The following is a 27,836-nucleotide window of genomic DNA, read 5'->3' on the forward strand; positions in this document are numbered from 1 at the left end:
CTTCCAACACAAACTATAGTATGATTAGTGTTTTGTTTGTATTGCCACACATTTATACCCCCTTTATGGTCATCACTGCCTCATTCTGGGTATGATTGGTGAACATCTGAGCTGTAGCATCTGGTCCAGCAGCCCTACCCTTCTCCCATGCCCTTCTTTCCCTCTTGTGCTGGTACAGCCCTAGACTGTATCTGGGCAGAACTGGACTGGAAACCAGTGTGACCTTTTTTTTCCCCCAGCAGGCTATTTCCTGTTAACCTGGGTCACTTCCCTGACCTTGCTCTCCATGTGGCCCTGCAACAGCTGAATGGCTCCCACAGAGGCTGTAGGGATGTGAATACATGTGGAGCATGTCACCATCATAGAACAAAGCATCTCTCAAAATAGATTGCCTCAGTGACCAGATTGCTTTTTGGTGTTTCATTTTATCCCCTGTGTTTGCTGAAAGACTGTACATATAGGGTTTTTTTTTTCCTTGTTTTTTTACTAAAGTGGCATTCAAGCACTCAGTTAAAAAGAGTGAATAATTTTTTTAAGTGCTTCCATTGAGCTGCACCATAGCACTTGAGTGGAGCATCACTGTGAGTGCCTTCAGTTTCGTAACAGTATTGAGCAATGGTGTGATATTATTATTCTCATTCCGTAGAGGTGATCAGATTAAGGGCAGAGCTGCATACTTCTTTTCCATGTCTGATCTTCAGGATGCTTACCATCTGCTAAAAAAGTGACATTTGTGGTGATGGTAGGCATTACTGTGATGTTTTGTGTGTTCAGGTGAAGTTTCAGCTAATATCCATCTGCATTTCAGGTAATGCAACAAGTAGGCAACATCAAGGCTTATGATGAGTAAGTTCTTGAGTTTTTGGAAAAATCAAGTTGTGAAGCAGAGATGGCATCCATTCACCCTAACCATAAAACTGTCCCATCTTCTGTTAATCTTTTGTCTCATTTGCAGTGCACCTTCCAAAATCTGCAACTCGTTGAGAATTTGCAGAGTAGTTGCTTGTTCCATAGCCTGGATTCCTTCTGCATATCAAGTAAAACATGGATTGTGTGAGGGGACTGCACTGGGGAGGGTGAAAGGACAAACTGGGCTTCTCTGGGTGCTCACCACACAGGGGGGCTTCCATCTCCTGGTTTGAGGACATTGCTCTGTCATTGCAACAGCTTTCTCAAATATGGCAGGAGGGAGAAATGAGGACCTCTTCCATTATGTGGAGACTGAATTAGACAAAATGATGAAGAAAGTGTGCTAACTCGGGACCAGGACTATGTGGGTCATAGGCATGCTGCAGTGACTGGGAAATGAAGATCTTTCCATTCCACAAACTCTCACACAATATGAGTTATTGAAATGGATTGATTCTCTTCAATAACTTGGTGAAGGTTGGGAGCTAAGGCAAGACAAATGTCTGATACTCCATGGGAAGGAAAAATTTTTTTCTCATTTATTTTTGAAGACCAAATGTTTTGTCCAGAGGAGCATCTGCAAAGAGTGCACAGATGGGCTCACGTGCTCTCTTCCATTCTTGCTTTTGTGGTCAGGAAGAAGCCTTTGTTACTGAGCTGCTTCACTGAGTCACTTCATAGTGGGATGGGCTGCTGAGCAGAGTGGTGTTGCTGTGTGCATTTTTCATTGTGCTTACAAGTTCAGTTGCACTATAATATTTTGAGGAAGTATTTGACTTAAAAGCAGAGAAATTGTGGAGAGTGCCTACAATCAGAACTAGATCTCTTTCTGTACTTCATAGCTGTGCTAAATTTTTTTTAGTACATTCTCTTTATGAGCAGATAAACTGGCAGAAGAGATATTTTGAAGTCTGATAAAGTGTCGGCTTTGTTGTCACATGATCTAGGTTGCATTCCTGACACAGCCACTGTTTTTTTTTTTTGTATGTGGCCTTGGGTAAGTCTTGTCATCTCTCTGTGTTTCATCTTCTCCCTTTGCAGAGGAGACAGGATAAAAGCAGGTAGATAGGTTTTCTGAAATTGTGTTTTCTATCTTTGTTGAATGTGTGTAGAGTTGGAGACCTCTGAGAGACTGTGTGCCCTGAATATGAAGGGATGTTAACTTTGACAAGCTACTGAACACCCTAAAAGTCATGTCTTGTAAACCACATCCAGCTCTGGATTCAATTCACTGCTTTGGTCTGTGTGGGTTTTTTTTCCCTTTTTTCCTGACTTGAATAGAAACAGGCTGACATTTAGAAAGTGGTTCATTATTGTTTCCTTTTGGTGTTTCTATGGCTTATCTAACATAAAATCAGTGGCATTTTTTTCTCCCAAACAAAGATGGAATGGTATTCCGTGAAAGTATTTTTGTAAAAGTAGAGTTTCTAAAATGTGCTGGACACTCCAACTCTGGTGTCTGAAATGTCATGTTCGCACTGATGGAAACAGCAGGCTTAGGAAACTTCATTTCCTCCTACAGCACTGCCAAGGCATTTTCCTCATGACTGGGAGAGACAGTCTCTGAGACCAGGAGAGTTGGTCTGGTAAGATACAGCTGTTTCTTTCCTTGGTCTCATAAGCTTCTCTCAAGAGCACTGGTGAAATAACATCATCAAAACTAAATGTTTCACAAGTTGGCTAGTTCTCCATTATGAGTTCAGGAGTGTCCACAATCCATTTTTGATGGTATGAAAACATATGTTGAATAACCATTAGATGGAAAAAATTTTCCTAGAAAGTGGGAAAGAAAGGGGTTCATTCAGTCCTGTCCCTTGCTGCCAGACAGCAGTGTCAAAAATTTATGAACAGATGCTCTGTAGTGTGCCTGGTAGATTAGGTCATTTCAAAACCTCAAAGCTCCAATGGGTGGAAACCTTTACATTTCCAGCTGAGGTTTATACATCAGCAGTTTTTAGCCATTTGCTTCTGCATAAATAAAGTTTGTTGTTATTTAAGCTGAAATAACTTTTTCAGCTTTCCTGTATTTTTATTCTAAACTTATGAAGGTGAGCACTTTTAGCCTCCAAGACATACTGGTCTTCCCATTTTTCTGGCCATCCAGTGTGCTTCTCTCCACCCACTCTAACCTCTGTTGATTCTACTTGACTCTGGTCTGCAGTGTTCTGTATGAAGGTCTATCAACACTGTGTACAAAGGCATAGATGCCCTTGGATTTCTACTGACCATTATTTTTGTGATTCATCACAGATTTGCATCTGTCTTTCTCACATCTGTAAAATACTTGTGTGTTTGAATATGTCACCAGCTGCTTGTTTTCATCATTTCTCATGGTAAGTCGTCAGCTTGGAGCAGATATTCTTAGAATGGTTTGGGTTGGAAGGAACCTTTAAAGGTCGTCTAATCCAATTCCCTCTATCATGGAAGTCTTCAACTAGATCAGGTTACTCAGAGTCCTGTCCAATCTGATCTTGAATGTTTCTGGGGATCTGGAACATCTACCAAATGTGTCTCACCTACCATTCAGCAATATCTGATACTTTCTGCTCTTAACTTTTATCCCGTTTTTATTACCTTTGTTCTTGACTCCATCCAGTTTTCCAGGTAATGATATTCCAGTCCTGTTATGTGTTGATAATATCTTTCTGTTTTCAGTCACCACAATTTTTGGATAGGCTCTTAATTCCTATGCCTCTCTAAATATGATCCCATCTACAGATTGCTCTTGCCTTCTCAGTCAGATGACACAATAATTTTCTTCTTCAGCTAATTTTTTGGTACTATATTCAAATTGGTGCATTTCCATGGATTCTGCTCTGTTTTCTCTGTTTAAAATATATTTATAAGGGATTGTAGTATGAGCTAACTTTGGTGAGCCTGTGTTGCATTTTTTTGGTTGTCATTCTTCTTAGTTTTTCAGTTATTTTTAGACTGAAGTTATGTGTTCACACTGTCCATTTCTCATCCCAATTCTCTTCTCATGGTAACTTTTGAATTTACTGTGAAATTTCAAGCAAACTTGACAGAGGACTAGATAGATGCCTGGGAAAAAAAAAAAAAACCAAAAAACCAAGTTCCAAAAAACATACTGAAAATAAGTGATGTAAATAATAGGGCCTCTAAACCAAATTAGTTCCTCTACTGAACAGAAGACCTTCTAAGAAAAAGCTTAGAGAGCTGGTACAAAGAGGAGGACAGGACAGAAATGCCCAGCTGTGATAAAAGCTTCTTTAATAAGAGCTTGTGCTTTCTTTGATTCTGGAAACTCCAGTCATGGGGAGAAAAGCTGGAGGAGAGGAGTCCTTGTTTTGCCACTTGCCTTTTTGGATAGCCAGCCATAAGGCTAAGGAATACAACTCCCAAATCTCAGCAGAGTGACTTTACCCCCACGTGCTTCTGCCTGTAGTTGTAAACAGCACATATACTCCTAGAAGAGTCCTGCATGGGCAACCAAAAGGTTCTGCAGCTGCCAGTATGTATTTTCTGGAGTTGATGGAGTCTTTTGCCGGGTTAAAAACTGTATCCTGAGAAGGGATAAATCCAAAAGTGTTATTTCATGCACATCTGTGGCTCTTCCCCCTTTGTTTTGTATCTAAAACTTTGTATCTTATGAAGTAATGCAGAGACTTGGCTCTGTTCAACAGAGCAATGAATTAAACAGTTTCTTGAGTCTCTTCCTGCCCTATTATTGGTGTTTTTGCTGTTGTGATTAAGCTGCTGGTAGGGTATGTAGTGGGAAAAAATGGTGTTTTATCACAGAGCAATGCTCTGGTGACTTGCTGGTGATACTGGAGCTATGCAGTGGAAAAGTGCTGGTTCTATGGCAAAATTAGTGATTATTTGAAATACAGACACATTACTCTAGACAGCCATGTAAGTTACTTTTTGAGAGGAAATAATAGTTTATTGTCAGCATTTCTGTTAGAAATGTGAACTTCATTTTTAAAAAATCTCAGAACCTCCAGCTCATGAGTACTTAATTTAAAAAATCAATTCATCTCCCCCCTTTCTTTTCGTTGTGTGAAGACTTCTGAGAGGAAAAGATGAAGGGATGACTTTAGCAATCTGAATATACCTACCCCAGCCTGGATGAAAAGAATTTTTTTCTGAAATACAACTTGCCTGTTAAGCTCCTGATTTCAGACTCTCTGTCTCTTGCACCATCACATCCTCATACCATGCCTTCAGGATAATAAAAACATGCAGAATCAGGTCCTTCTCAAAGAGTATTGTGAATTATTAATCTTCTATTCGCACCACATTTGGGATTACGGAGTGCTTGGTGCTTGCTAGCAGCATCTAAACAACTGGATTATGTAATACTGGCTTCACAGTCTTTGCCAGTGCTTGTGTGTGCCCAAAGGGTGACTTGTTAGTGCACCTTGCACCTTGTCAGGCTGAGGTGGGACTCTGCTCTGGTGACTGGTGCTGCCAAAACTGGCACCTCTGAGCTGCATGGGAGCAGGACTCTGCAGCTGGGAGCTCAGCTGAGGAGTGAAGGTCTTGTAGCAAAAACTGGAGAAATAAAAATGAGTTTGAACAGGACTGTGAGGAGCTTGAAAATGGGAACTCAAAAGTGGTGAGGTTTCAGGCACTGAATGTGAAAATATCCCTGTAAAACTGACCTAGCAACAAATGAGAAGCTATATACAAATTCACCTATTTTGGACACTGTAAAAGAACTTTTGGTTTAAATAAGACATTAAAAAATATTTCCTGTGTGTCATAGAAACTCTTCTTGTAAAGATACTCTGCAGAAGTGTTTTGAAATGATTTTAAATAAGATATTAGGACAAAGTCTGTATAGATTTTCCTTCTAAAGTTTGAATTCATTTTGTACTTGGCTGTTTTATATGGTTACTATTTATAGTTCCAATAGAATGTATGCCTAATCTGGGTATTAATTCCATAGGTTATTTGGGGATTAGTAACACATGGATGTATGGCTCAAATGGGATCGTATTTCCTGATGGACTCTGGTGTGCCCGTAGTAACAATGAAGCATGAGAGGAGTTGGTTCTTTGGCACCACTGGGTTTTCTTTACACTGTGTGCATTGTGCTTCTTTAGTTCTCTCATTTGAAACCTCTCATATAAAGCTTTTTTTAACAGCAAATGTTGGAGAATAATGGGATTGAAGTGGTTTCTGTGTGTATTTGTGTTTTCACAACTAATTTTACAAATGTGTGTGTGGAGGAATTGTGATGTTTTTCTTTTGTTGTGGAAGGAGATGAAAGTTTGAGATTATTTTTTGCTTTTTTGTTATTTTTTTTCTCCCCTTTTTATCTCCTTTTTATTGTACAAACTGGAATGCAGTCCAGAACAGTGCTGAACTTCTAACCAGAACATATTCCCATCTGTTGTCAGTCATTGACTTCAATAGATCTTTGTATTGGACCCTCAGCAAAACCCATAAAAATTCACAGCCTAAGTAGAAACTGAGCTACTTGGTTTCTTTCATATATAAATACAGTGATGTAGTATTTGCCTTTCTCACTGTACAGAAGAAGGTTTCAAATTAAACAAACAATCCATTTTCATTAAAATGCTCAGTCTGTCATTTAACTGTAATGAATATGTTTGTGTTTTTATTGTGTGATCCTCGGTTCTTTATTTAACTCAGGCAATGTTCTACACAAGTGAGATCTGACCCACAGATTCTTGAAGTCTGTCAGACTTAGGGGATAGCTTAAACCATTTCCTCTCAAGGTCCCCTAGGCTGACAAAGCAAAGCAACAGAAGAAGATGGAGAGGTGGCAGAGAAGCTGGGACTCCATTTTGCAATGCTTTGAACAAAAGGTGCTTTTGGTGTGCTGGCACCTGCAGTTGATTTTTCTGCACTGTGATGGAGCAGGTGAAGTCTGACAGAAACCCAAATGTGAAATCTAGTGGAGCCTGCCAGATGTGCAGTGTCCAAAATACATGGACACTGCACATCTGGCAGTGTACATGTATTGGACATGGGCATGGACTTGCTGGGGTGCTGACTTGTAGGTCAGAGCTTCCTGCAGGAAGCATCCAGCTCCTGTGCAGGTGCTGAGTAGTTGCTTTTCGTGCTCTAACAGTGGCTTGTGAATCCTCAATGAACTTGCAAGAACTACACATGAGAACTTTCACTGCTCCCCTGGGTGGCTGAAGGAAAATGTAGTGCCTGAGGTGCAACCTTTTCTTGTTCATAGTGTCTGTGTGTGTTTTTATTGCGTTTTGGTATAAACCCTAAAAGCTGTTTTTGCTTGTTGTTTGATTTAAGGCAGTCCTCTTCTATCCTGAAGGAAGAAATCCAGGTGAAGGAAGACCATGCCTTTGTTTAGTAAATCGCACAAAAATCCTGCTGAGATTGTGAAAGTTCTGAAAGAAAACATGGCCATATTGGAGAAACAAGAAAAAAAGACAGACAAGGTATGCGGTAATTTTATAGAAGACCAATAAGGTTTTTATGCTGGGAGAACAGCAGAATAAAGGGAATAACATTGTGTTTGGTCACTGCCCTGATTCTGCGAGTGCTTGCCTGTGGATGTAGCTGTGTGTTTGAATGGTTCTGCTGAAATCAGGGGGCTTTTGCATAAATAAAATACATAAAATCTGGGGCTCAGACAGAAAATGCTGAGATCCAGGAGCCTCAGCCAAAACAAAGGGTGATCTCCCACTACTTTAAACAGTGATGAATCTAGCAAAACAGCTTGGAAGGCTGTGTGAAAACTATTGTACTGTTAATGGTGTTAACAGGATAACCTCTGTGTAGGTACCCACAGAGAAAAACTCTGCTTCTGATGCACGCTGTTTCCAGAAACCAGGAAAGCTGTATGTGTCCAGATGTGTATGAAAGAGATCTCACTCTGTTCATCCTTTCTAATGTTCTGGGTGCCAGTGCTTCTTAAAAGAGCTGTGCTACTCATTTGCTATTTATAGTGCTAAGCTTTTGCTAATATTACTGCTCTCTTCTAATTCCATGACACAGCCTCGAGTTACTTTTGCTGCTTTTCCAGGGACTACTTGATAGGTACAACACAACAAACAAGATCCTCCCAGTTAGGAATTTGAGCTTGTATAAATTTTTTAAATTTTTTTTTAAATTTTTTATTTTTTGCATCTGAGACTCTGGCCCTCTACACTATAGCTGTAGTAGAAATATATGGTTTTAGTTGACAGACTAACTTTAAGCTAGACAACATACTAACTTTAAGTTAAAAGTGATTGTCAGTGGAAACAGAAATAGCTGCTAAGGAACACTGATCTATTTTCCATGGAGCTGATGTCTGCATGCGTGCATGTTGTGCTTCCCCCACCTTGTGCAGGAAGTTGTATGAAAACAAACCCAACCCAGAAAGTAGGCATGGAGCCCTTTGCACCCTTAGTAAAATCCTCTTGAAACTTTTTGGTTCAAAGCAAGTAGCTCAGAGTGTGTTAATTACGTAAGGTAAGTCACATGGATTTCTGGGAGGTCTCTGGTATCTGATGTTTCATTCTGAAATACCTTCAGTAACCTGAGGACAGAGAGAATTTGACTCTGAACTAAAACATAAAATAAGTAACTAAATAAATCAACAGAATGTGTTCTGCCCTGCTGAATTCATCCTTTGGAGCCTGATTAAAGAAGACTTTCAAAGCAGAAGTTCCATACTTGGATTTCTTTTTGATCTGCTTTGCTGAGTGACTCCTCAGGGTTGTGGTTTTGAGAATTTTTGGCCTTGAGCTGGTTTGTATATTTGGGTGTCAGTGACAAGGAGAAATTCAGACTTCTTAGAAAACTGAGTGCTCAATGTAAATTTTTCGTGAAAGTCAGAACAGCTGGTGTGTGTTTTCCTCACAGAGCAAAAGATACTGAATGTTTCCCTGGCATATTAGAATGGAAACATCTCATGAACTCAGTGGTGCCTATTTTACAGGAAGAGACTGATTTTCACTTAGTTTTGTGTACTTCATTGCTATGGGGTAGAGGCTGTTCCTGGGCTGAATGGGGGTGATCGAGGGAGAGGAGAGAGAGGGACAAGGCAGTCCCTTAACAGCAATGCAGGAGGTGAGGAAAGCCTTTTTTGCATTGGTTTAAGCTTATGTGGCCTGTTTACTCAGGGCTTTGTACTGTAATGTCAAGGAAGCACATAATGTCCTTTTCCTTGCAGAAGGAAAGGTTAGAGACTCCTTGGCAGTTCTGCCTTTCATCTAAAGTGTTCCACTGAGCTGTCCTGAAATAAATACTTGTTAATGAAAATAGCTAAATTTATTCTCCTGAGTTTATGGAAGTAAATCATAAGGACTGTCTTTACTACTGAGATGGTGATAAACTTTAAAAACTGGCAGGAAAAATAGCTCTTGCAAAACCACCCAGCCCAATCACACCTGCTGCTATCCATTCAGGTTTGTGAACTTAGTGATGCCATTTCTAAGAGTTGTTTGCAGTTTGAGTTGGAGAAGAAAAGACAATGGGAAGACTTTTAGTGGCTGACAGGTTTTCAAAATATACTCAGTAATGCTAATGAGTAATGTCTTTTCATGAGAATGATTGGAGAAATGGAACTGAAAACAAAAGCAAAGAGAAACAAAGCACAGTGCTGAACTCTGTGCTCTTGAAAACCTAGCAAGGTTTTTAACTTTATCTCCAGTTTGATTTCTGGAGGGAGAAGAAATTTGCAAACTTTCATGATAGGGCCTAGAGATTTATCTGCTGCAAGAGCCAGAGACCCTGGATGTCTCGGAGCTGGGTTTGGACCCTGTAGCCCTGTGACCTGAGAAGTTTGTGACTCAGGGCTGTCCAATTTTTCAGATTTCTAGCTCCTAGTCTGCTGTAAGAAGTAAAAGAATATTGTTATGCCTCACCATAAAACCAAGGTTCCCAGCACTTCCAGGGTACAACTCCAGAGCATCCCTGATTTTGCGTGCAGAGTTGTTTCCAACTAGGACTTGCTTCAGATGCTTAAACAAGAAGATTTATCCTGTGACAATTAAGCTGTTATTGTGGTACAGCCAATGTGGTATGTGGGTTGAGACAGCTAAAAGCTGCTAATACAGGCAGAATTGGCAGAGAAGTGGGACAAAGCCTGAATTAACTGCAGGGCTGGCAGAGAACCTCCTTTCCTTTCCAGCTGAGAAATCGTATGAGGTGAAGATGCTGTGGGCAGCCAGGAGGGCACAAGGTCATACAGAGAGGGGTTTGATGCTTCTAATACAACTTTGTGCAACTTTCAGCAGGAGACATCTGTGTCTTAGAGGGGATGCTTTTAAATAATGTAGAAAGGATCATTCTTGCCAAGCTATGCAGTGCACAGGTAGAGGGAACTTTGCAGCAGAGCAGTTATGACTTCCCAGGTAATGGGAAGAGGGTGGAGGATATAACTTGCTAGACAGGATGCAGAGAAGCCAGTTGTAAGTGTAAAGGAAATTATACATCTTTTCTGATGCATTTACATATGCACACATAATATGCAGAGGTTTGCACTCTTCCTTCATGGTGCTTTTTGTTACTCATGGAATAGTACCCATTCAAGCTTTAACTAAACTCGAGTGACTGCACTAGCATCTGTCTCCTTAGATAAGGATTGAATCTGACCCACTTTCTCCACGTGTCTAATTTTTTTTTAAACTATTAATGTGTGTTGTGTTGCCATAGTGCTTTCTGATGCTTATTAATCACTCCCAACGAAAAAGCAGGCCAAGTTTTTATGTTTGGTTCTTACTTTTTTATGTGGGCTTTCTTGTTTGTTTGCTTGCATGGATATATGCGTGCTTAAACCTTTGCCATCTTCTCAGCTACATTTTGATGGTTGATAGACCACAGATTAAGAAGGCAGCACATCTGGCTCCTTTTCTTCCAAAGTGCTCTTTCTAACACCTTGCTTCTACAAATTTTTTAAAAATAATCTCTATTTTGAAGGGATTTCAGCACTGGCAAATTTAATGCAATAATTGGGAGATTAAGTAGGGTAAGACAGAGCTGATAAAGTGGACTAAAATGTTCTTTATCAACAATCCTCCTCTTTTCCAACATCTGAAATGAAATAAGGTGTTCTTTGAACATATACAATTGCTGATGTTCTCTTTGGGCTTTGATGTGGTGAAGAACAATTAATTAAGTTTTATTGCAGTATTGTATAAATGTCATTACAATTTCTCTCAGTTATATAGAACCAATCAGTCATTGAATTTAATGAGAAATGTCCACTCTGGAACTACCTAGAAAAGCAGGAAAGTATTTAAATATGTAGGAAGGAAAGCCTTCAGAGCTTAGGCTCTCTTCCTTCTTTCTGAGACAAACTCAATGGCATTTGGAGGATGCATGTAAATAGGGATGAAGAGAAGAGTTGATACCAAGAGGTCATAGCTGTTGAACCTGAGGAAGAGTGGACAGCATGTGACACCCTGGTCACACTGCTTCATTTATTACTGGTGTGTCACCGTGTCTTTGTGGATGAATATTGTAAAGGAACATTGATAGAAAGGGTGCCTGACCAACCTCAGAAAAAACGGGGTGTGACATCCTGACTTCTCCAAGCCTTGTGTTCAGCTGCTGAGCTCAGTCAGCACAAAGCAGTGCGGGTGGCATCCAGTTTGTCACTGAAGGACGTCCTTGAGCACATCGCCCTTCTGCTGCTAACCAAACACCTTGGGGTGCGGCAGCCTGACTCAGTGCCATCTGTGGTGCCTACAGGTTTGGTAACATTTTCTGAACCTGCCCTGCAGCAAAAGCCTTCCAAGTGTCACAGGCTTTTAATTTAGTGCAGCAAACGGATCTGAGGTTGGTTGAGACTTGGTCTAATCTTTGCATGTGGTCTAGATGGGCTGAAAAATTTGCAGTTTCTGGTATAGCTGATCCAAGGCAAGGGTTTATTGTGGAAGATGAACCCAAATGCGTTAGAGCAGGTTGAGAGCACTGTGCTGAGTGCTTTCCTGTCAGGGCAGAACTGCAGGCTGCAGTGCCTTTAGTCAGTGCTCAGAAGCATAGTGAAGCGAGATGTAAAAATAACCTGAAGTGTCGCGCTCCTGCCCCTTCCACTTAAATCTCTCTAACAAGACTGCTCCTTCAGGTAGGTCACTGCAATCTGTCCTCTCTTTCATCTCCAGGTGCTGTAACAAATTTGGTGCTATTCAGAAGGGTCAGGAGAGCAGCATTTTATTAAGGTTACAATTAAAAGACTTCAAGATAACTGGAACAAATACTCCTATCAATAAATCCTGCTTTTTTACATAGCAACAAGGAAGCCATTCCTGGCTGCTGTTCACCTTGCTGGCTGCTGCGTTGGTAGAGCTCTGGGGACTGGTGTGTGAGATGAGGTGCATGTGGAGGGCTCTGTGTGCATTTGTGTGGAAGAACAGTTGCGTGACTGCTGGGAATGCGAATACCCAAGGATGCGATTCTGCAGCTGCCAGAGCCAGTTGCAAAATTGCTTTCCATTTCATTGCTGCACACTGAAACCAAGGGAATGAGATAAGAAGGGTTTGGCACCACTTCCCCCTAGCTCTGTGTGTCTTGGGGTTTTGTGGAGCGTTTCATGTTTCAGCTTCCCTGTTCTGCTAAGGCCTGTTATTGCTTTAGAGGTGGGAGAAACTCCAGATACTATCAGGTTCTAGTGCCAAGAGTTTAAACCTGTCTCTTCTGGTTGCTTTTATTTTTTAAGGACCTTCAGAACCTTTAGTTCTGTCTTAAGTGCAGCCTTAACAGTGGGAAAGGTGTCGGGCAAACCTGTTTTGTCCATTTGATCATACATCCTTTTAAAAGGCGTTTCCCTGCTGTGCTTGCTTGCCCAAATTGTCTTTGCCAGCTTCCTTGAGTACAGGTCTATAATGTTTTGCTAAATGACAGGTGTCAGGCCTCCTGATCCAAAATACCCACAGTTTGTTCCTGTAGATCCATTCAGCATGAAATTGCATCAAGAATAAGTCAGCTGGGGTGATCCTGAAGTTACGTGGTTGATTCAGATTCTGCTAATGGCTTTTCTTGGGAATCCTTACAGTCACATGTAGAGAGAGCTGCATTGGCACTGCTTTTTGGGAGAAAAATTGGTTTGAATCACACAGTGAGAATATTTTTAAACCAGATAAGACCGAATCAAGGAGCTTTATGCTTTCAGTTGCAATATATAGCATGGAGTACTGGCAGATCACTGAATCACACATTGGAGTATTTAACATTGCACTGGCAGGCATCTCTGTGTGTTACTGTCTGCTGCTGTGCAAGAGAGAAACAGTTTATGGAGAGATTTTGGACCTGGAAATGTGCTAGGTACACAAACAGAACCTGCATGTGTCTATTTGCCATATTCTTGTGGCTCTCCCCTCCACAGCCTATCCCACTCTTGAAGATCAATCAGTCTTTCAGGGAAGATTTTTTCATATAGAATTTCAGGGAATCAGTTTTCCCTAAGCTCCTTTCTTTGTGTTATGTTCCCGTTATGTCAACAGTGACAAAACTTTGATCTGTGAGGAAAATAAAGTGAGACAACAATCTTCAACTTTTAAAATTTCTAGCTCTGGTTGAGGCTGTTGGTAGGTTTAGAAAGACACATAAATACTGACAAAAAATCATCTTTACAAGGAGGTGATGTTGAACGTGTTTATAATTTAACACAGAGAAGTTATGCAGGCTTGTCTAAACTGTCTGTTTTCCATCTCCAAGGCTGTTGTAGATCACCTAGTCCAGCAGGGTTGGCAGAGTAACCCAAGGATTGTTAGATTTCAACATTTACACAAACTCCGGTCTTTCAAAATGCACCCAAAAACCTCTTGTGGGTTGATGGCCATTATAAACTACACTCTGTGGTTGCAGAGTCAGTTCTTGTTGGAAAGAGATTCATTGGAAAGACCAGAAACTTGGCTCAGGAGGTTGACATCCTGACATCTGTGTAGGGACAGCAATGCAAACACTAAACTCATGAGTGTGTTGGGAATCAGCTTGCATTTCATTCTCACTTTTTTGTCCCTACCTGCCACTTTTGACTATCCCACTTTAGACATTAGTATGTCTATGTATAAGCTGTTCTGTTTAGGATTGTGTGTTTAGTTTTCTCCTTTCCTCCTTTTTTCCTCTCTATTCACAAGAGCCTGTCTAAATATAATGGCATAAATTCAGTCATGATGGAAAGGACTCGTACCTAAGGGATTAAAGGAAAATCTGCTGGAAGTAAGATTGTGCCTAATTGCAAGAGTGAGGCAAATGGCTGAAATGCTTTGCTATTTCATGAAATTGTTTCTCTTGCACTGTAACTTCTGCTGGAGTGATGGTTGCAGCACTTTGCTATTGTTGCTCTTGCCACTGATGGAAAATAAAAAGTAGCATAGAAGTCAGAATTAGGGGTTTCTAGCGAATCCTTTTTTTTTTTTTTTTTTTTTTTTTTTTGTCACTGAAATTCTGTTTGTGACACAGCTGGGGGGAGGATGTCTTGCTGAAGCTTTTTGTTGGTTTTTGCAATTTTTCCTAAAGAGGCTCAGGACTGGTTTGACTTCTTATGCAGATATGTTTCTGTCATCCTGTATTTTCCATGTATTTGAGTGAATAAATGTGCTTTGTTGTTTGTTTTGGACAGATGTTGGGTCTTTGGATCTTGAAATGTCTTTTTTCTCTGAGTACTAAGAAAGTTTCCATCCCAGAAACAGTGCTTATGTACTTAAAGTATTATTCTAAAATTGCTGTGAGATTAGGTGGAAATGTCAAAACAGAGGCTGTTAATTTAAGAATCTGTGTTTGGGATTATGGTTTTCCTCCAGATATACTGTGAGGGATATCCACTGAGGAGCAGTCCTTAGATTTGACCGTGAATAACTTTTGGTGGAGAGTTGCACATCGAAACACAAACCATGGAGAGGCTGTGAAGGGGGAGGAAATGACACATGAAATGTAAATTGCATGAGGAAAAGCTGAGGAGATGAGGAGCGGATGGGATGGCAGGTGATTAGAGAAACGCAGCTGTGGTGGCCACTTCTGCCCACCAGCACCAGTACTCTGTGTTTCATTTTCTCACATTACACTTTTTGGTCTCTTTTTTGAGAATGAAACCTAAAGCTGAGTCCTGCAGGCATTTTTTCTACATATCAGAAATGACTACTTACACTTGAAAGCAAAGTTATTAATGTTTTTTTAACGGCAGAATGCCAGAGATATTCACACCCAGCCCAGCAGAAAGGGTGGAAAGACAAAAATGTATAGACTTCACCTTTGAAATGAAAATATTTCCCTAGCTCTTATAAAGATTTAGAGCTTTAGTTTCTAAGATAGAGCCCCTGTTGTTAATCCCATCTGTACTCTGTGGGATATCTCAAGTGACACACGACTAGCATTTGAGGTAAAAATAGGCTCTTTTGCTGAGTGATGGTAAAGGAACATCAAGATTTCTGCTGTTAGAAGTTATCACACAGTCATGATCATTTACCCACTGCTCATGCTGACCTATCTCAACCAGCAGAAAACTGCACCTAGGTACAAAGAGGTTGGGGGAGAGCAGTCCTTTATGCTGTGCAAAATCAATGCTTAAATCTTCCAGGTAGCTGCAATGTAAAAGTGGCTTTTTACTGTGGTTGGTTTGGGGTTTGGGTTTTTTTGGGACATCTAGGTTTTTGTATAATTTTTATTCACTCATGTGAATAAAATCTGTAATTGAAAATGTTGGGAGATCAGCAGCAGGTGGGAGATGTCTCTTGAGAGCACTGTGGGGTTATGTTATGCAGATTTATGGGGTGATATTTGAAAGCATGATGTTTTTCCTTTCAATGTATGTGAGAGATATATAGAAATTATTGATGTGGCTTTGAACATCCATTAATTTCCAGTCAGCTTTTACAAATCACTCTTGGGTTTTCTGTGTTTGTCTTGATTTTTTTTTTTTTTTTCTTGCTATGCTAACAAAAGGCTAACTTCAAGTCAAGGTTTTTCAAAGACGTGAAGTGCTGTCTTCAGCATCCTGCCTGGCAGTTTGCTGTCATTCTCAGCTTTGCTTTCAGACCTGTTCCTTACTTCCTTCCCACTCCCTGCCAAAGAATCCAATCAGCCTTGCTGCAGGCCATGTGTGTATTAAACATAACCCGACCCAGAAGGAGCCATTGCCTCTGTAGCCCCGTGGCTGGAGCAGGTGGGATTTACAGCACACACATCCACATGAAAAAAAATGACTCCTTTCCTCCACAGAGTCTTTATTTGTTCAAAGTGGAGCATAGCTGTGAGGGGAGTGTGAGCCAGAGCTGCCACACTGTAGCCAGTGGCCCTTTTCCTTGGGAATGGGCATCATCATTCACATCTGATTTTAACCTGCTGACTGCATGAATGCTGAGATGTTCCCTGTTTACAGGCATGTCTCTTTCCTTTCCCTGTTGTAATCCTGCTGGTCAAGGCTCTCTGTAAGGTAATTCTGATTCATCCTCCACATTAGGTACCTGAAACATTGCACAGGATTAGTATACTCTAGGTGGGAGCAAAAGAAGTGAAAGATCTATTTTACTTTTCTTGGTGGAAGCTGTGGAGCTTTACTGAAGCAAGTTGTTTAATTTAAATTCCTCAGCCTGGGACTGAAGTGCCTGTGTGCTCAGTGAGCAAATCCCTTGTGGAAGATGCAGGCTCAAAGCACACCTGATGAGGAGAAATAGGGGGTGGCAATGCAAAGCTGTCAAGCTTGGCTGGGATAACGTTAATTTTTTTTCCTGGTAGCTGGTAAAGTTCTGTGTTTGGAATTTGGGATAAGAATGAAGTTGATAACACTCTGATGCTTTAGTTGTTTCTGAGTAGTGCTTACACTAAGTCAGGGCCTTTTCTGCTCTTCAGCCCACCCCACCAGCGAGTGGGCTGGGGGCACAAGGAGCTGGGAGGGGACACAGCTGGGACAGCTGACCCCAGTGGGCCAAAGGGATATTCCATATCACATGGCATCATGCTCAGTACCTAATGCTGGGGGGAAGGCTGGCCAGGGCTGCTGCTCAGGAGCTGGCTGGACATGGGGTGCTGAGCAATTGCATGGTGCATCACTCAGTGTTTGTTGCTGTTATTGTTGTTATTGCTACTATTTCTTTCTCCCTTTTCTATCCTATTAAGCTATCTTTATCTCAACCTAAAAATTTATTTCTTCCCCCCAGTTCCTTTCCCCATCCTACTGAGAGGGAGAGAGCAAGTGGCTGTGTGGTGTTCAGCTGCCTGCTGGGTTAAGCGGCGCCACAGGGCTGTGAGGATTTATTTGGGTTCCCAGCAGAGGGGCTGGGACAGCCCATCAGGAAGCAGTGGATGGGGAGGCAGCCCAGCAGCCACCCCTCTGGTGGGAGCAGCTCCTTGGCTTGGCACCTTCATCTGGCACCTCTTGCCCCACGTGTGCCATGGAGCCCACTGGGGAGGACAGGGGGAGCAACAGTGAAATTGCTGCTGCCTCTGCAGGGCTGTGCCTGCCTCCCAGCCTGTTAAAGGATCTCACTGCTGCTGGTTGGTAATTGATCTCTTGGCCCTATTTTGTACCCGTGGTCTGTTAATGGTGGGATGCCATGTATAAATTGAATTTATCTTGTGTAAGGCCTGCAGGGTACAGTATGGATGCTCCAGCCTCCATGATTACCTAAAATTATGATATCATTTTGCAATAGATAATGATCATTGTAAGTACATGTAGAAACATTTGTTTTAAAATGCATGCCTTTTAAAAGAACACCCTTTCTTTTTTTCCTGTTTCACTTTTTAAAACAATACCCATTATCTGCTGGCGAAAAGGCATCGGAGGAAGTGTCAAAATCTCTGCAAGCCATGAAAGAAATTCTGTGTGGGACCACAGACAAAGAGCCACCCACAGAAATCGTGGCCCAGCTGGCACAAGAGCTCTACAACAGTGGCCTTCTAGTGACACTCATTGCCAACCTGCAGCTGATAGATTTTGAGGTAGGTCAGCATCCATAAACTTTTTTCAACTCCTTGGTCTTGGTGCTGTCAGTGACCAGAGCCATATTTTTCTGAAGTCTAAATAATTTCATTGCATTCAAAACTGTTTTCCACAGGCTGAAGAAAGTTGCTGCTCTAGATTGGTTGGTGTCCTGAAAGACACTGGCAGTAAATTTGATTTTTTAAATTAAAACAAAAAATAGAAAGAAATATTTCCATGTGTATCCAAACTAGATAGGACATGGTGCTGGGAATACTGTCTAGGACCAACCTTGTAAACTGCAGGGATGATCTTTGGGATAGTGCTACTAGAGCTACCTGCTGTCACTGAAGAGTGTCCAAGTTAGAAAAGGTTCAGGGATATGGAATAAAAATAATTGGAAGCATGGAGAATTTCATGTGACAAAGACTGAAAGAATTAAAATGGTTTAGTTGAGAGGAAAGGAGTTGAAAAACATGTTAAAAACAGCCAGCAGGTCACGGGGCAATTTGGGTATCCCCCACTTAACTGTTTCAATGAAAAGAATAAAGGAATATAATTTTTTGTCACAGTAGAAAGATTAATATGAATGTATATGTATATATATTATTTAATTCTATATATTTAAATATGAAATTATATATTCTGTGGAATTTCTTGCCAGCTTTGTTGTTAAACCAAAAACCTAGTAAACAACTGCTATGACAACTAAACTTGCTTGTGAGGAGAAGAAGGGTTATTGTAGCAAAGATTGCAGTAATTCAGGATAAATATCAATCCTGTTAATTTGCTGTTGACTTGTAGGGATGAGAATAAACTCTGTCACTGTCAGGTCATTGTCATTCTTGTGGTTTGCAGTCAGCTGGGATAGTGCCCCAGGGACTGCTGCTATGAGTTCCATGATTTCTTGGCTCCTGGTGCTGGTGATTCCTCACAAGTGTCCGACCACCAGCGGGAAATCCCCAACGCCCAGGAGCCAAACCTCCACCTCTGAGGTCTGGAACAGGAGCAGTACCCAATGTACAGGCAGCTGCTGGAGAGAAAAATCAGTTTCTCCAAGAGATCTGATGCTCTCAGAGACACCTTTTGTGGGAGTCATGTGTAAAAGTTATTTTCTTTCCATTTTGTAAATGAATGAAAGGGAGAAAAATGGGTGATTTCATTTTTCCCACTCTACCCCCTACCACCAGTAAATCCAGGATCAAGGACCGATTTATTTATTTTGTGTTAATTTTTGAAAATGGAATGTATCAGTTTTTGAAAATTTTTAGTGGAATTCTCTCACTCTGGCTTGGGTCTTAAGTTCAGGAGGTTTTTTTTAATGCTTTGTCTTCTCTGTGCCTCCTCTGGTTACTGTTAAATGTCTAATTACAAAAATACTCAAAACCTAACAACCCAAGCCCTTGAAATACCTTTTAAGATAAATGGAGAAGAGGGGAGGAGAAGATACTGTAAGCACAGAAGGGAGACTTCTGCATTTTTTTACTTACATGACAGTCTGTATTGCTTTTGCCAGAAAAAAGTTCTGTATCAACATATTGAACATACAGTCTTTAAAAGCAAGCACTGGATGAAAGACCTAATCTGTTGTTGAATTGCTGTTATTACAAACAATTATCAGAATTCTTATTGCAAAATATAGTTTTTATTAATTGCGAAAGCTTTCCAATCATTTAGCCAAGCTGTTATACTTGTTCCTTGGACAAAACACTAGAAACCAAATGTCACTGAACAAGAGGACAGTAAGAGCATGTGCTGCTTTGTCTTCGTGTCTTCCCACTGACTTTTCCAGTTTATCAACTTTTCTGTTTCCATTTTGTTATACTGGTGGCTACAGCTGGTATTTAAGTTTCTGCACTGAACAAGCAATTTCATCGCACTATAACATGCAAGTTAATTTTTGATCCATAATGTAATGGTGAAAAGCAAATCATAAACTACTGAAAATCTGATTTCTGAAGGCAATAATAATGTTACTTTGCTTTGTCCTGACTCCCTGTGTCCTCCTCACCAACCCTGCTGCCCACTTTGATCCCAGTTTTTCACAGCTGAACTTCCCTTTGAAGATGTGTTTTCAAAGACTGTGTAGGGGAGACTTCCATCACACATCCATCACACATCCACAGAAGACACAGGTTTATTGCTTCTGCCACTCAACAAACAAGATATAATTTCAGTGATGATATTGTTTTGAAGCATTAAAGTCAGGTTTGGGCAGGAGCCCAGAATCAAGATCTGAGCTTTTCAGAAATTTAAAATATGAAATTTGTTTTTGAACTTTAAAGAACTGAGGCGAATGTGCAAACAGAAGAAGTCAACTAAAAATGTAGATGTTACTGTGTGTAAGCCTAAAGGTTCACAAACTGTAAAGCCCCTAAAATAGGCAGTAAATAACTACAAGCATAGGACTGGTGATTTTATAATCTTTTCCCTACTTTGCCTTGAATCAGGGGCTAAATTACAGTATAGGTATTATAGAATTTTTTATTTATATGATGCATCATTGGCAAGTTTTTTTTGTTCTTGTCTAGCCACTTTCTTTTCATGCCTCCTTATCTTGTGCTTCAGTGGCCAAATGTATTTCATTATAAGGTAAAATTCAATTGCAGATCCAAGTAAGGAGTGTTTCAAAAGTGCTCCTACAATTTTAATGTATGTCAGGTGGTGAGGGAAATCTGCCATGGTTCCCTTCTATTTGCCTTCATTCCCTCCTGGAGAACCCATGGAGACCAATTCTGGCTTTCCCTATCACAGGTCTCTAGAAAATCAGCTATAATTGGATACACATATCTATATATCCATACATCTGTATCTACCTCCTCTCTGCTCATGGATATTATGCTGCAATGCACTCAGTATTAAGTAACTAATATAAAATTTGGCATAGCAGAGAGGATCACCTAATTCTGGCCATCTTTCCTTCACCCTTTCAACAGCTCTTCTCTGTCTGAATTGTTTTCATCTTGGAGTAACAGCTGAAGCCCGTGGGGATCACAGGATTCCAGGCATATGATATGGGTGTTGTAAAGATAAGGGAGAATGGGATGACTTTATACAGAATTAGCCTATTTGAAATTGTGTCCAAGGGTCAAAAAAAGTGTTGCAGATAAAGGCAGATGGACTGGCCTGCACTGATTTGATTCTTCTGTTTAATTTCCAGAGTCTCCAAGTCTCCAAGCCAGCTGGGCTGGAACAAGTAGGAAGGCAGAATATTTTGTGTTCCTCAGCACTGATTTATTTGTAGAGGTGAAACCAGGGAATTTTCCTCCGTGTGAAACTATCTGCTCCTTGGCTTCAAACATTCAATAATTTCCCTGCCAAGGAATGTTTGTCCTCCCAAGACAGATCAATCAGCATGTACAGATTATAAGTGACCTTTTGCTTTAGCTTGCCCTGTGCATAGTGATCTGCTGTTGACTCAGTGCCTTGGTTACTGGTCCTTAGTGCAGCCATCTCCCACCTCCCTTAACTTCACATCAATTTGTCTGCTGTGCCAGGGGAGAAGGTGGTGGGGGAGCATTTGGATTTCTAATGCAAGATGTATTGGTGAACCCTCTGACTGAACACAACATGATTTGGAAAGACCTTCTGGAAAGCTGTTTGCACAGGGAAGCATTTGAAGACAAACTGTGACTGTGTACATTGGTGCATACAGCACAGCACCAGGACAAAGAGAAGGACTTTAGTTTTGATTAAAGCAGAGACACGTACATGATGCAGCTGTTTTATTGGTAGTAGCTATTTCATTTTCCATGATAAATAATGGGCACAGTTTAAATTTAACCCTGATTTTCAGAAATGTAATCACACTTGGAGCTGTTTGCACTGGACTGATAAAAAGCTTTAGTTTCTGAAGTGCAGGCAGTGTGGCAGTGGTTTGGTACCAGCTCTGTTACTCACATGTGGAGGCTGAGGGAGTACCAGCACACAGGGCAGCAGCCGGCTTGGCTCAGGGTAGGGGCTTGCTTTTATGGTGCTTTAGTGCTGCTATTTGAAATAGCCAGGGACTTGGGTGGCAGTGTAAGAGGAATGCACATCTTCATTTAGGGGAAAAAGGTGCAAATGGGAGTGGGGAAGTCGGGAGCCTACAGAGCCGCCCGAAGGAGGAAGCCTTCTTGTGGCATCAGAGAAACAGCAAGAGGCAGGGACTGGAGGAAAGAAAAAGGCTGACCTGTTCTAATTTCAGTTTCATTTGTACTTTAAATCAGTGTTATAGCAAGTGGTCGTTTGCTTATGTTTTTCTAAGCAAAGATATATTTTGCTTCTTTAACAGGGCAAAAAGGATGTTTCCCAGATATTCAACAACATCTTGAGAAGACAAATTGGCACACGCAGCCCTACTGTGGAATACATTAGTGCCCATCCACATATCCTATTCATGCTTCTAAAAGGGTAGGTGCTTTAATCTGAGTTTCAATAAAGAGCATTGCCTGGAACACGCTGGCATTGCAGTTGATCTACTTTCTCACTTTTAGTTTAAAAAAAAAAAAAGGATTTTCAGATTTTGTTCCAGCTTTCTTACTTTATTTTTTGCCTATGGACTTTCTTTCTATGGAACTCTATACTTTTTAATGATTAGATTATTTCACTTGGCTGTTATTTTTTCACCAAACTTCATGTTGAAATAATTATGTGCTGGTTGTTTTTGACTGCACCCCATGTGATGTGTACTTCATTTCTCACCATGAACTCTTGTGTAGCATTGTTGGTGACTGCTCTGGTTCATTTAGACCTTTTTGCATTGCAGGAGTGACCATCAATGGTGTCTGTAAATAACTGGAGTCAAACTGGAGCATTGAGTGGTAGAACAGAGAGAAGCAAAAATGCATTAAAAGAGTAGTTGTGCCTGTGGGACAGACTTCTCCAATGCTTGTAGCCACAAGTGAACTTCAACTTTAAATTCTTTCTGTAATTAACTCCACAACTTTCAGCATTAAATTTTTTTTTTGGTCTTTTAAACCTCAGGACAGTAATGATAATTTCCTCCATCATTATTACAAACTGTTTTTAATTTCCTATGTATATACAATAATTTTCTTCCCTTTTCTCTGTCTTTGCTTTTTCAGTTTTTCACTCATTTTGATCTTGCACATTGAGCATGTATCACTACCATATGTCTGGGCTTTATTTAAAGGTAGAAAATATTTTTGGATTATGTCCCAGATTTTCTTTGGCATCTGTAGCAACCAAGAATATTAAGAAGATAGTAAAGTTTTTATGCATATATGCTTCTGACAGACATTTTACAGTAAGCTGGTGGATGAATTTAAATGGCATCACTTAGATGCTTTTTCTTGACAATCTTGCTGCATGCAGCAGCGTGCCTGCAGTCCTCGGGCTCCTTGTTCATGATGTCTTGCCAAGCCCTCTGCAGCACTGCACTGGCTCAGAATTGCCATTCCTGGAATTTCTTGTTAAAAAGTGCAGTTGAACCCATCAGTAGAAGCCCAGAGTCAGTCCTGCCCAGCCTGAGCAGCTGCTGCAGAACAGTGTAATGATGTCAGACATGATGATGCCTTCCCTGCATGTGTCCTGCTGCTGGGACTGTCTAAAAATGAGACCCAAAATCTGTGCCTGCAGCCAGGGCAGGGCCCTGAACACACAGATTGCTGCGTGCCCACAGCATGGGCAGTGTGTGCAGTCAGCTGCAGGGCTGGGAAACAAGCACCTCATGTTAAACACCACCACATGAAAATGTGACTTGAGGACATGTCTTCTTATTTATTTAATGCTGAATTAATTATATTTTTATACTATATAGATATATATTTATATAATGCTATAGGAGATATAGGAAATCAAACTCTGCTAAGGGAAGGTGGGTTTGGCTGATTTGTGCCATTCTGTGTTTGCTACATGACTTCATGACATTACCTGGAGAGAAAAAACCCAACAAAACACCTCTACCATGACTATAAAAGAAATGGCCCAAGACTATTGTGACTGTTGTGCTTCCATTGGATGCAAAATTTCCTCTGCCCTGTGTCAGTCCCCAAAAGCAAGAAGTTGCTTTTTGGTGGCTTAATGTGAGCTCTGTTGGGTGGGAAGGATCTTCAATCAGAGCTCCCGCCCAGCGTTTCCTGTCTCATACTCCAGTGGAACTGCCAACTTGAGATAACAGTTCCTACCTTTTAGGCTTCATTTCAGTTGCTGCCTGCTTCCTTCCAGCTTCTCAGCTTCAGAAAACACACAGCACATAGTTCACTTTTTTTTTTCTTTCTTTCATTTTTATTTGACTTTGCTGCTGCACTTGCTTTAAGGATTGCTTTGCACTTGCTTTAATAGCATCTTATTTTCTGAGTGCAGGCTTTGTGTGTAGGATTTCAGATGAGTACAGTACTTGGTGTACATAGAGAACCAGTCGTATCTGGGCCAATTTTTTGCTCTGGTGTCAGCCTTTTCCATTAGCCCAGAAATCACTTTGGTCCTTTGTAATTGAAAATATTTTCCCTCTAGGACAGTGACTGTTGAGGACTTAGTTTATGGCACTTGTATTGTTTCTCTCAAGTGACACATTTAGAAGCTTCTTTATGAATTTATATCTATATTTCTGTATCTCATGTCACATGCTATCTCTACCCTAGACACTGCCTCAGCCTGTGTTGTGATGACCTCTTCACATCACAGCTCAGTTCAAGCTTTAATGGTATATTGGCCGAGGTTGTAGAATTCCCCTTGAGTTTGTCCAAGGATAAACTCAGGCCATACAAGTAATGTAAAGTCAGATCAGAATACATCTTGTGTCTCCCAGGTCTGATGCCTTCCAAATCTCCTCCTGTGCTCCTCACCTTGTACCATCTTCTGCACTAACCATGGCAGAATGATTCCCTTTACACAGAAATGCATTTCTGCTCTCAATCTTGCCTCTTTCAAACTTCACAATAAGTGATTTGAAATATACTTCAGATCCATTGTTTCATTTTCTAGTTCTCTCCAGTATTCGCTGTGTGGGGGTTTCTTTAGGTTGCAAGTTCATCCAAACAGAGAAGAACTCAGTATTTTTTTTTTTCTGATGTGGAAATACACCAACATAGAGCGCTAATTGCTCATTAGAAGTGATTTTGAATCACATTTCTATCATTCCTGCCTGATGTCTTTGCATGTAAGTGTGGGTGCAAAGGACATGCTAGCTATGACTGGGCAGCTGTAAACTTCTTCCAGGCTTATTCCAGACACCAAACCAAACTTCCCTCGCTTGTGTGAACAGCCAAAGGTCCATAACCCACTTCCAGATAATGGAGCATTTGACTAAGAATGATTCTGTTGATACTTAATGTTTTTAAAAGTTATTGTGCTGGAAACAATGTAATTTGCTTTTATTCCAACCAAAATATTCATTAGCCAACTATTAAATATTTTCCTGGCTGCACTCCTAGGAGCAGCTCTGCCTCATTTTCCTTAAAAATTAGTATTCCTGTTAATGGAGTTGATGCCTCAATGGGAAACATCCGTGAATTTTTGCTCTCTGAAGAGTTAGAAATTCAAGTTTGCAAATGCTTCCCCAAACCAAAACAAACAGGGGCTTGAGTGCCTGCATTTCCTTGAGGGTGGGAAGCTTCATTTGCCTGTTTGGAATAGCAATCCATTTTCATTAAGCCAGCTATTGTTGACAGCAGGTTGAAGTATGCAGCTCTGGTATGCTTGCAGAACACAACTGTTCTTTTAAACTGTGTGCTAGGGGTAAATCTGAGGGCCCACTCACTTACAGCACAGATGGCATTTTGTGTTTTTCTTCCTTTTTTTAAAAAAAAGTATTTCTTTTGGCCTAGTGATAGGAATTAATTGTGCAAAGGAAAAATGATGCTGATAAGCTCTGGGTGATAATACACAGTTCTGATATAGTATAACCAGTTTATTGAAACAGAGAGTGCTTTCTGTCCCCTTGGACTTCACCACTTTCACATGATTTCTGGCAGACTGCTGGAAAAAAATTCATTTTAAATCCTTCTTGACTGTTGAATTTCATCCTTTTTGTTTTTCAATGTGTTTCTAACGGTTTTGTTTCAGATTAATTTCAGCTTTAAAGAAATCAAGACTTTATAGAATTTGAAGGTGATCTGAATTTCCTTCCCCCTCCCTCCCTTCCTTCCTCTCCAAGGGTGAGACGTGTGCTGGCTCCTGGCTGTTGCAGTGCCTCATGTGCCATAGCAGGATTGTAATTTGAGGAATGGGTGCTTGTGTCCTATCACAGCCAGAGCCTCGATAGGAGAGGCATTGAGCAGAACTCCTCCTAAACTGAAGGAAAAAAAAAAAATTTAGAGCTACAGAAAGCTTAATCCTGTGTAGACTGCCTGGAGAGACTCTTCCTGCCTTCCTCATTAATACTGCAGAGTGATGTCCTCTAGAAGAGGAGTGGGAGGTGATGGATGGTCATGAGGTGTTACAGTTTTCTTGGATAAAGTGAGGAGCTCAGAATTGAATCTGAAAAGGGAGGTTATTACATTGTACAGGCTGTGCTTTCTCACAAATCCAAAAGGGTGAAGGATTTCTGTTGAAATGTTGCACACTCCCCACGGTCTTTCCACAGAGAGGGGGTGTAGTGCAAATTTACACCGAAATGTGTTTTGGCTTGGGAAGAGAGAGGTTTGGCAGCCTTGTCTGTGTCTGCTCCTGAGCTTTGGGATGAGGTCCTGCAGCTGGGTACAGCACCGTGGCTGGGAGCTGCCCTCAGTGTGTGCTGTCCCACCTGGCAGGTGTTCCTGCGCTACAAAGTTCCCTGTTGCTAGAAAGGTGCCTGTTTATCTTCTTTCTCCTATGTTTTGATGTTTTCTGTTTCTCTTCATTCTCCAGATATGAATCCCCAAATATTGCCTTACGTTGTGGAATTATGCTGAGAGAGTGTATCCGCCATGAACCCTTGGCCAAAATCATACTGTTTTCAGAGCAGTTCAGAGACTTTTTTAAATATGTGGAAATGTCAACATTTGATATTGCTTCTGATGCCTTTGCTACATTCAAGGTAAATTATTCAGTACATGCATCGTAGTTTGTGTCAAAAGCAGCACTCCATCACTGAGCACTGTGCTGCTTTGAGCTGGGTGGCTTTTTTATTGTTCAGTAAAGGATGTAATTAATTAACCCTTGGTCTGATTGTAGCAGGATTCACAATGGCAATCAACTCTGCAAAGAATCTTTAGAGAAATGTAAACCTGTATTTAATAAACACTCTTCACCTTGATAACTCACAGTCTTTCATGCTACCATTTAAAACTCAAATTAATCATGTATTATCTACAGTTCCTGTAAAATGCAAACCTTCTTCTCTCCCTGCCTTCCCCCACGACAAACCCACTGCCCATCATGACCACACGAGTGAACAGAAGGCATCATTTAAAACTAACATTTGAAATAATTGTAATTTTTGCTGTCCCTTCTGAGCTCAGCAGTCAAGTATAGATTAATGCCAGGCCTGCTGATTATTTTACAGTGTATTCATAGTCTTGTTTTTGTGACCCATGGTTCAGTGTAAGGACTGTAGTGCTAAAAGCTAAGCAAGTGGAAGCTCTGCATAGGCTCTGTAGAGGGTAGAGTGTACTGTGTAGAGTTTGTGTTGTATTGAAAATGAGGTTGGGTGAAGATGCCAAATGACTTGGAGTTTGTATGTGACCATCATCCTTCCCACCAGGTGCTAGTACAGTCTCTGAGCAAAAAAAAAAAAAACCAAAATAAATTTGATGCCTGTGAACTTCACATACAGGGAAGATTAATTTATTTCTGAAAAACAGTTTAAGAAAGCTGAGGGAAAATCTTTTTAGTTAAAGACTCTTCTAAATATAGATCCAACTCCTTTTTTTCTTCTATGGCTGAGCTCCCTGCTGTCATAGAAACACATTGTTTATTCTTTCCTTTCAAAGCTAATTAGAAACATGATTAGATAGACCTCAGGAGTAATTGTAAGGAATGTTAGAGCTCAGCTCAGTGATTTTCTACATACACTGAAGCCTGGCTTTTTACTGGTGTTTACTAACCTACTGAATGGGATAAAGATTTGCATAATGGAGATAACATGGCATTCTTCAGTAATGACTTGAGCAGGATTAGCAATTCAAATCACCCCTTAATCAATTGCAGCATCTTTCCATTATTTTAGGTTTCACTGTTGTGGTGTCCATTAGGC

General features: G+C 40.7%; 1 protein-coding gene across 5 annotated transcripts in view; it reads left to right on the forward strand.

The window, feature by feature from the left end:
* CAB39L (calcium binding protein 39 like) overlaps positions 1 to 27,836 on the forward strand; it is a 43,908-nt gene that overhangs the window by 2,352 nt on the left and 13,720 nt on the right. For 3 of the 5 annotated variants that reach the window (XM_059839007.1, XM_059839006.1, XM_059839009.1), the window contains 4 exons: positions 7,159 to 7,307; positions 17,575 to 17,739; positions 21,993 to 22,111; positions 26,510 to 26,678. In XM_059839007.1, the coding sequence (XP_059694990.1) occupies positions 7,206 to 7,307; positions 17,575 to 17,739; positions 21,993 to 22,111; positions 26,510 to 26,678 (555 nt within the window). In that variant the 5' untranslated portion in view covers positions 7,159 to 7,205. Of the gene's footprint in view, positions 1 to 7,158; positions 7,308 to 11,718; positions 11,927 to 17,574; positions 17,740 to 21,992; positions 22,112 to 26,509; positions 26,679 to 27,836 lie in introns of those variants that run through there. The other 2 variants (XM_059839008.1, XM_059839010.1) reach the window with 2 other exon arrangements.

The sequence above is a fragment of the Haemorhous mexicanus genome, chromosome 2, assembly GCF_027477595.1.
Source record: "Haemorhous mexicanus isolate bHaeMex1 chromosome 2, bHaeMex1.pri, whole genome shotgun sequence".
Classification (NCBI taxonomy): Eukaryota; Metazoa; Chordata; class Aves; order Passeriformes; family Fringillidae; genus Haemorhous; species Haemorhous mexicanus.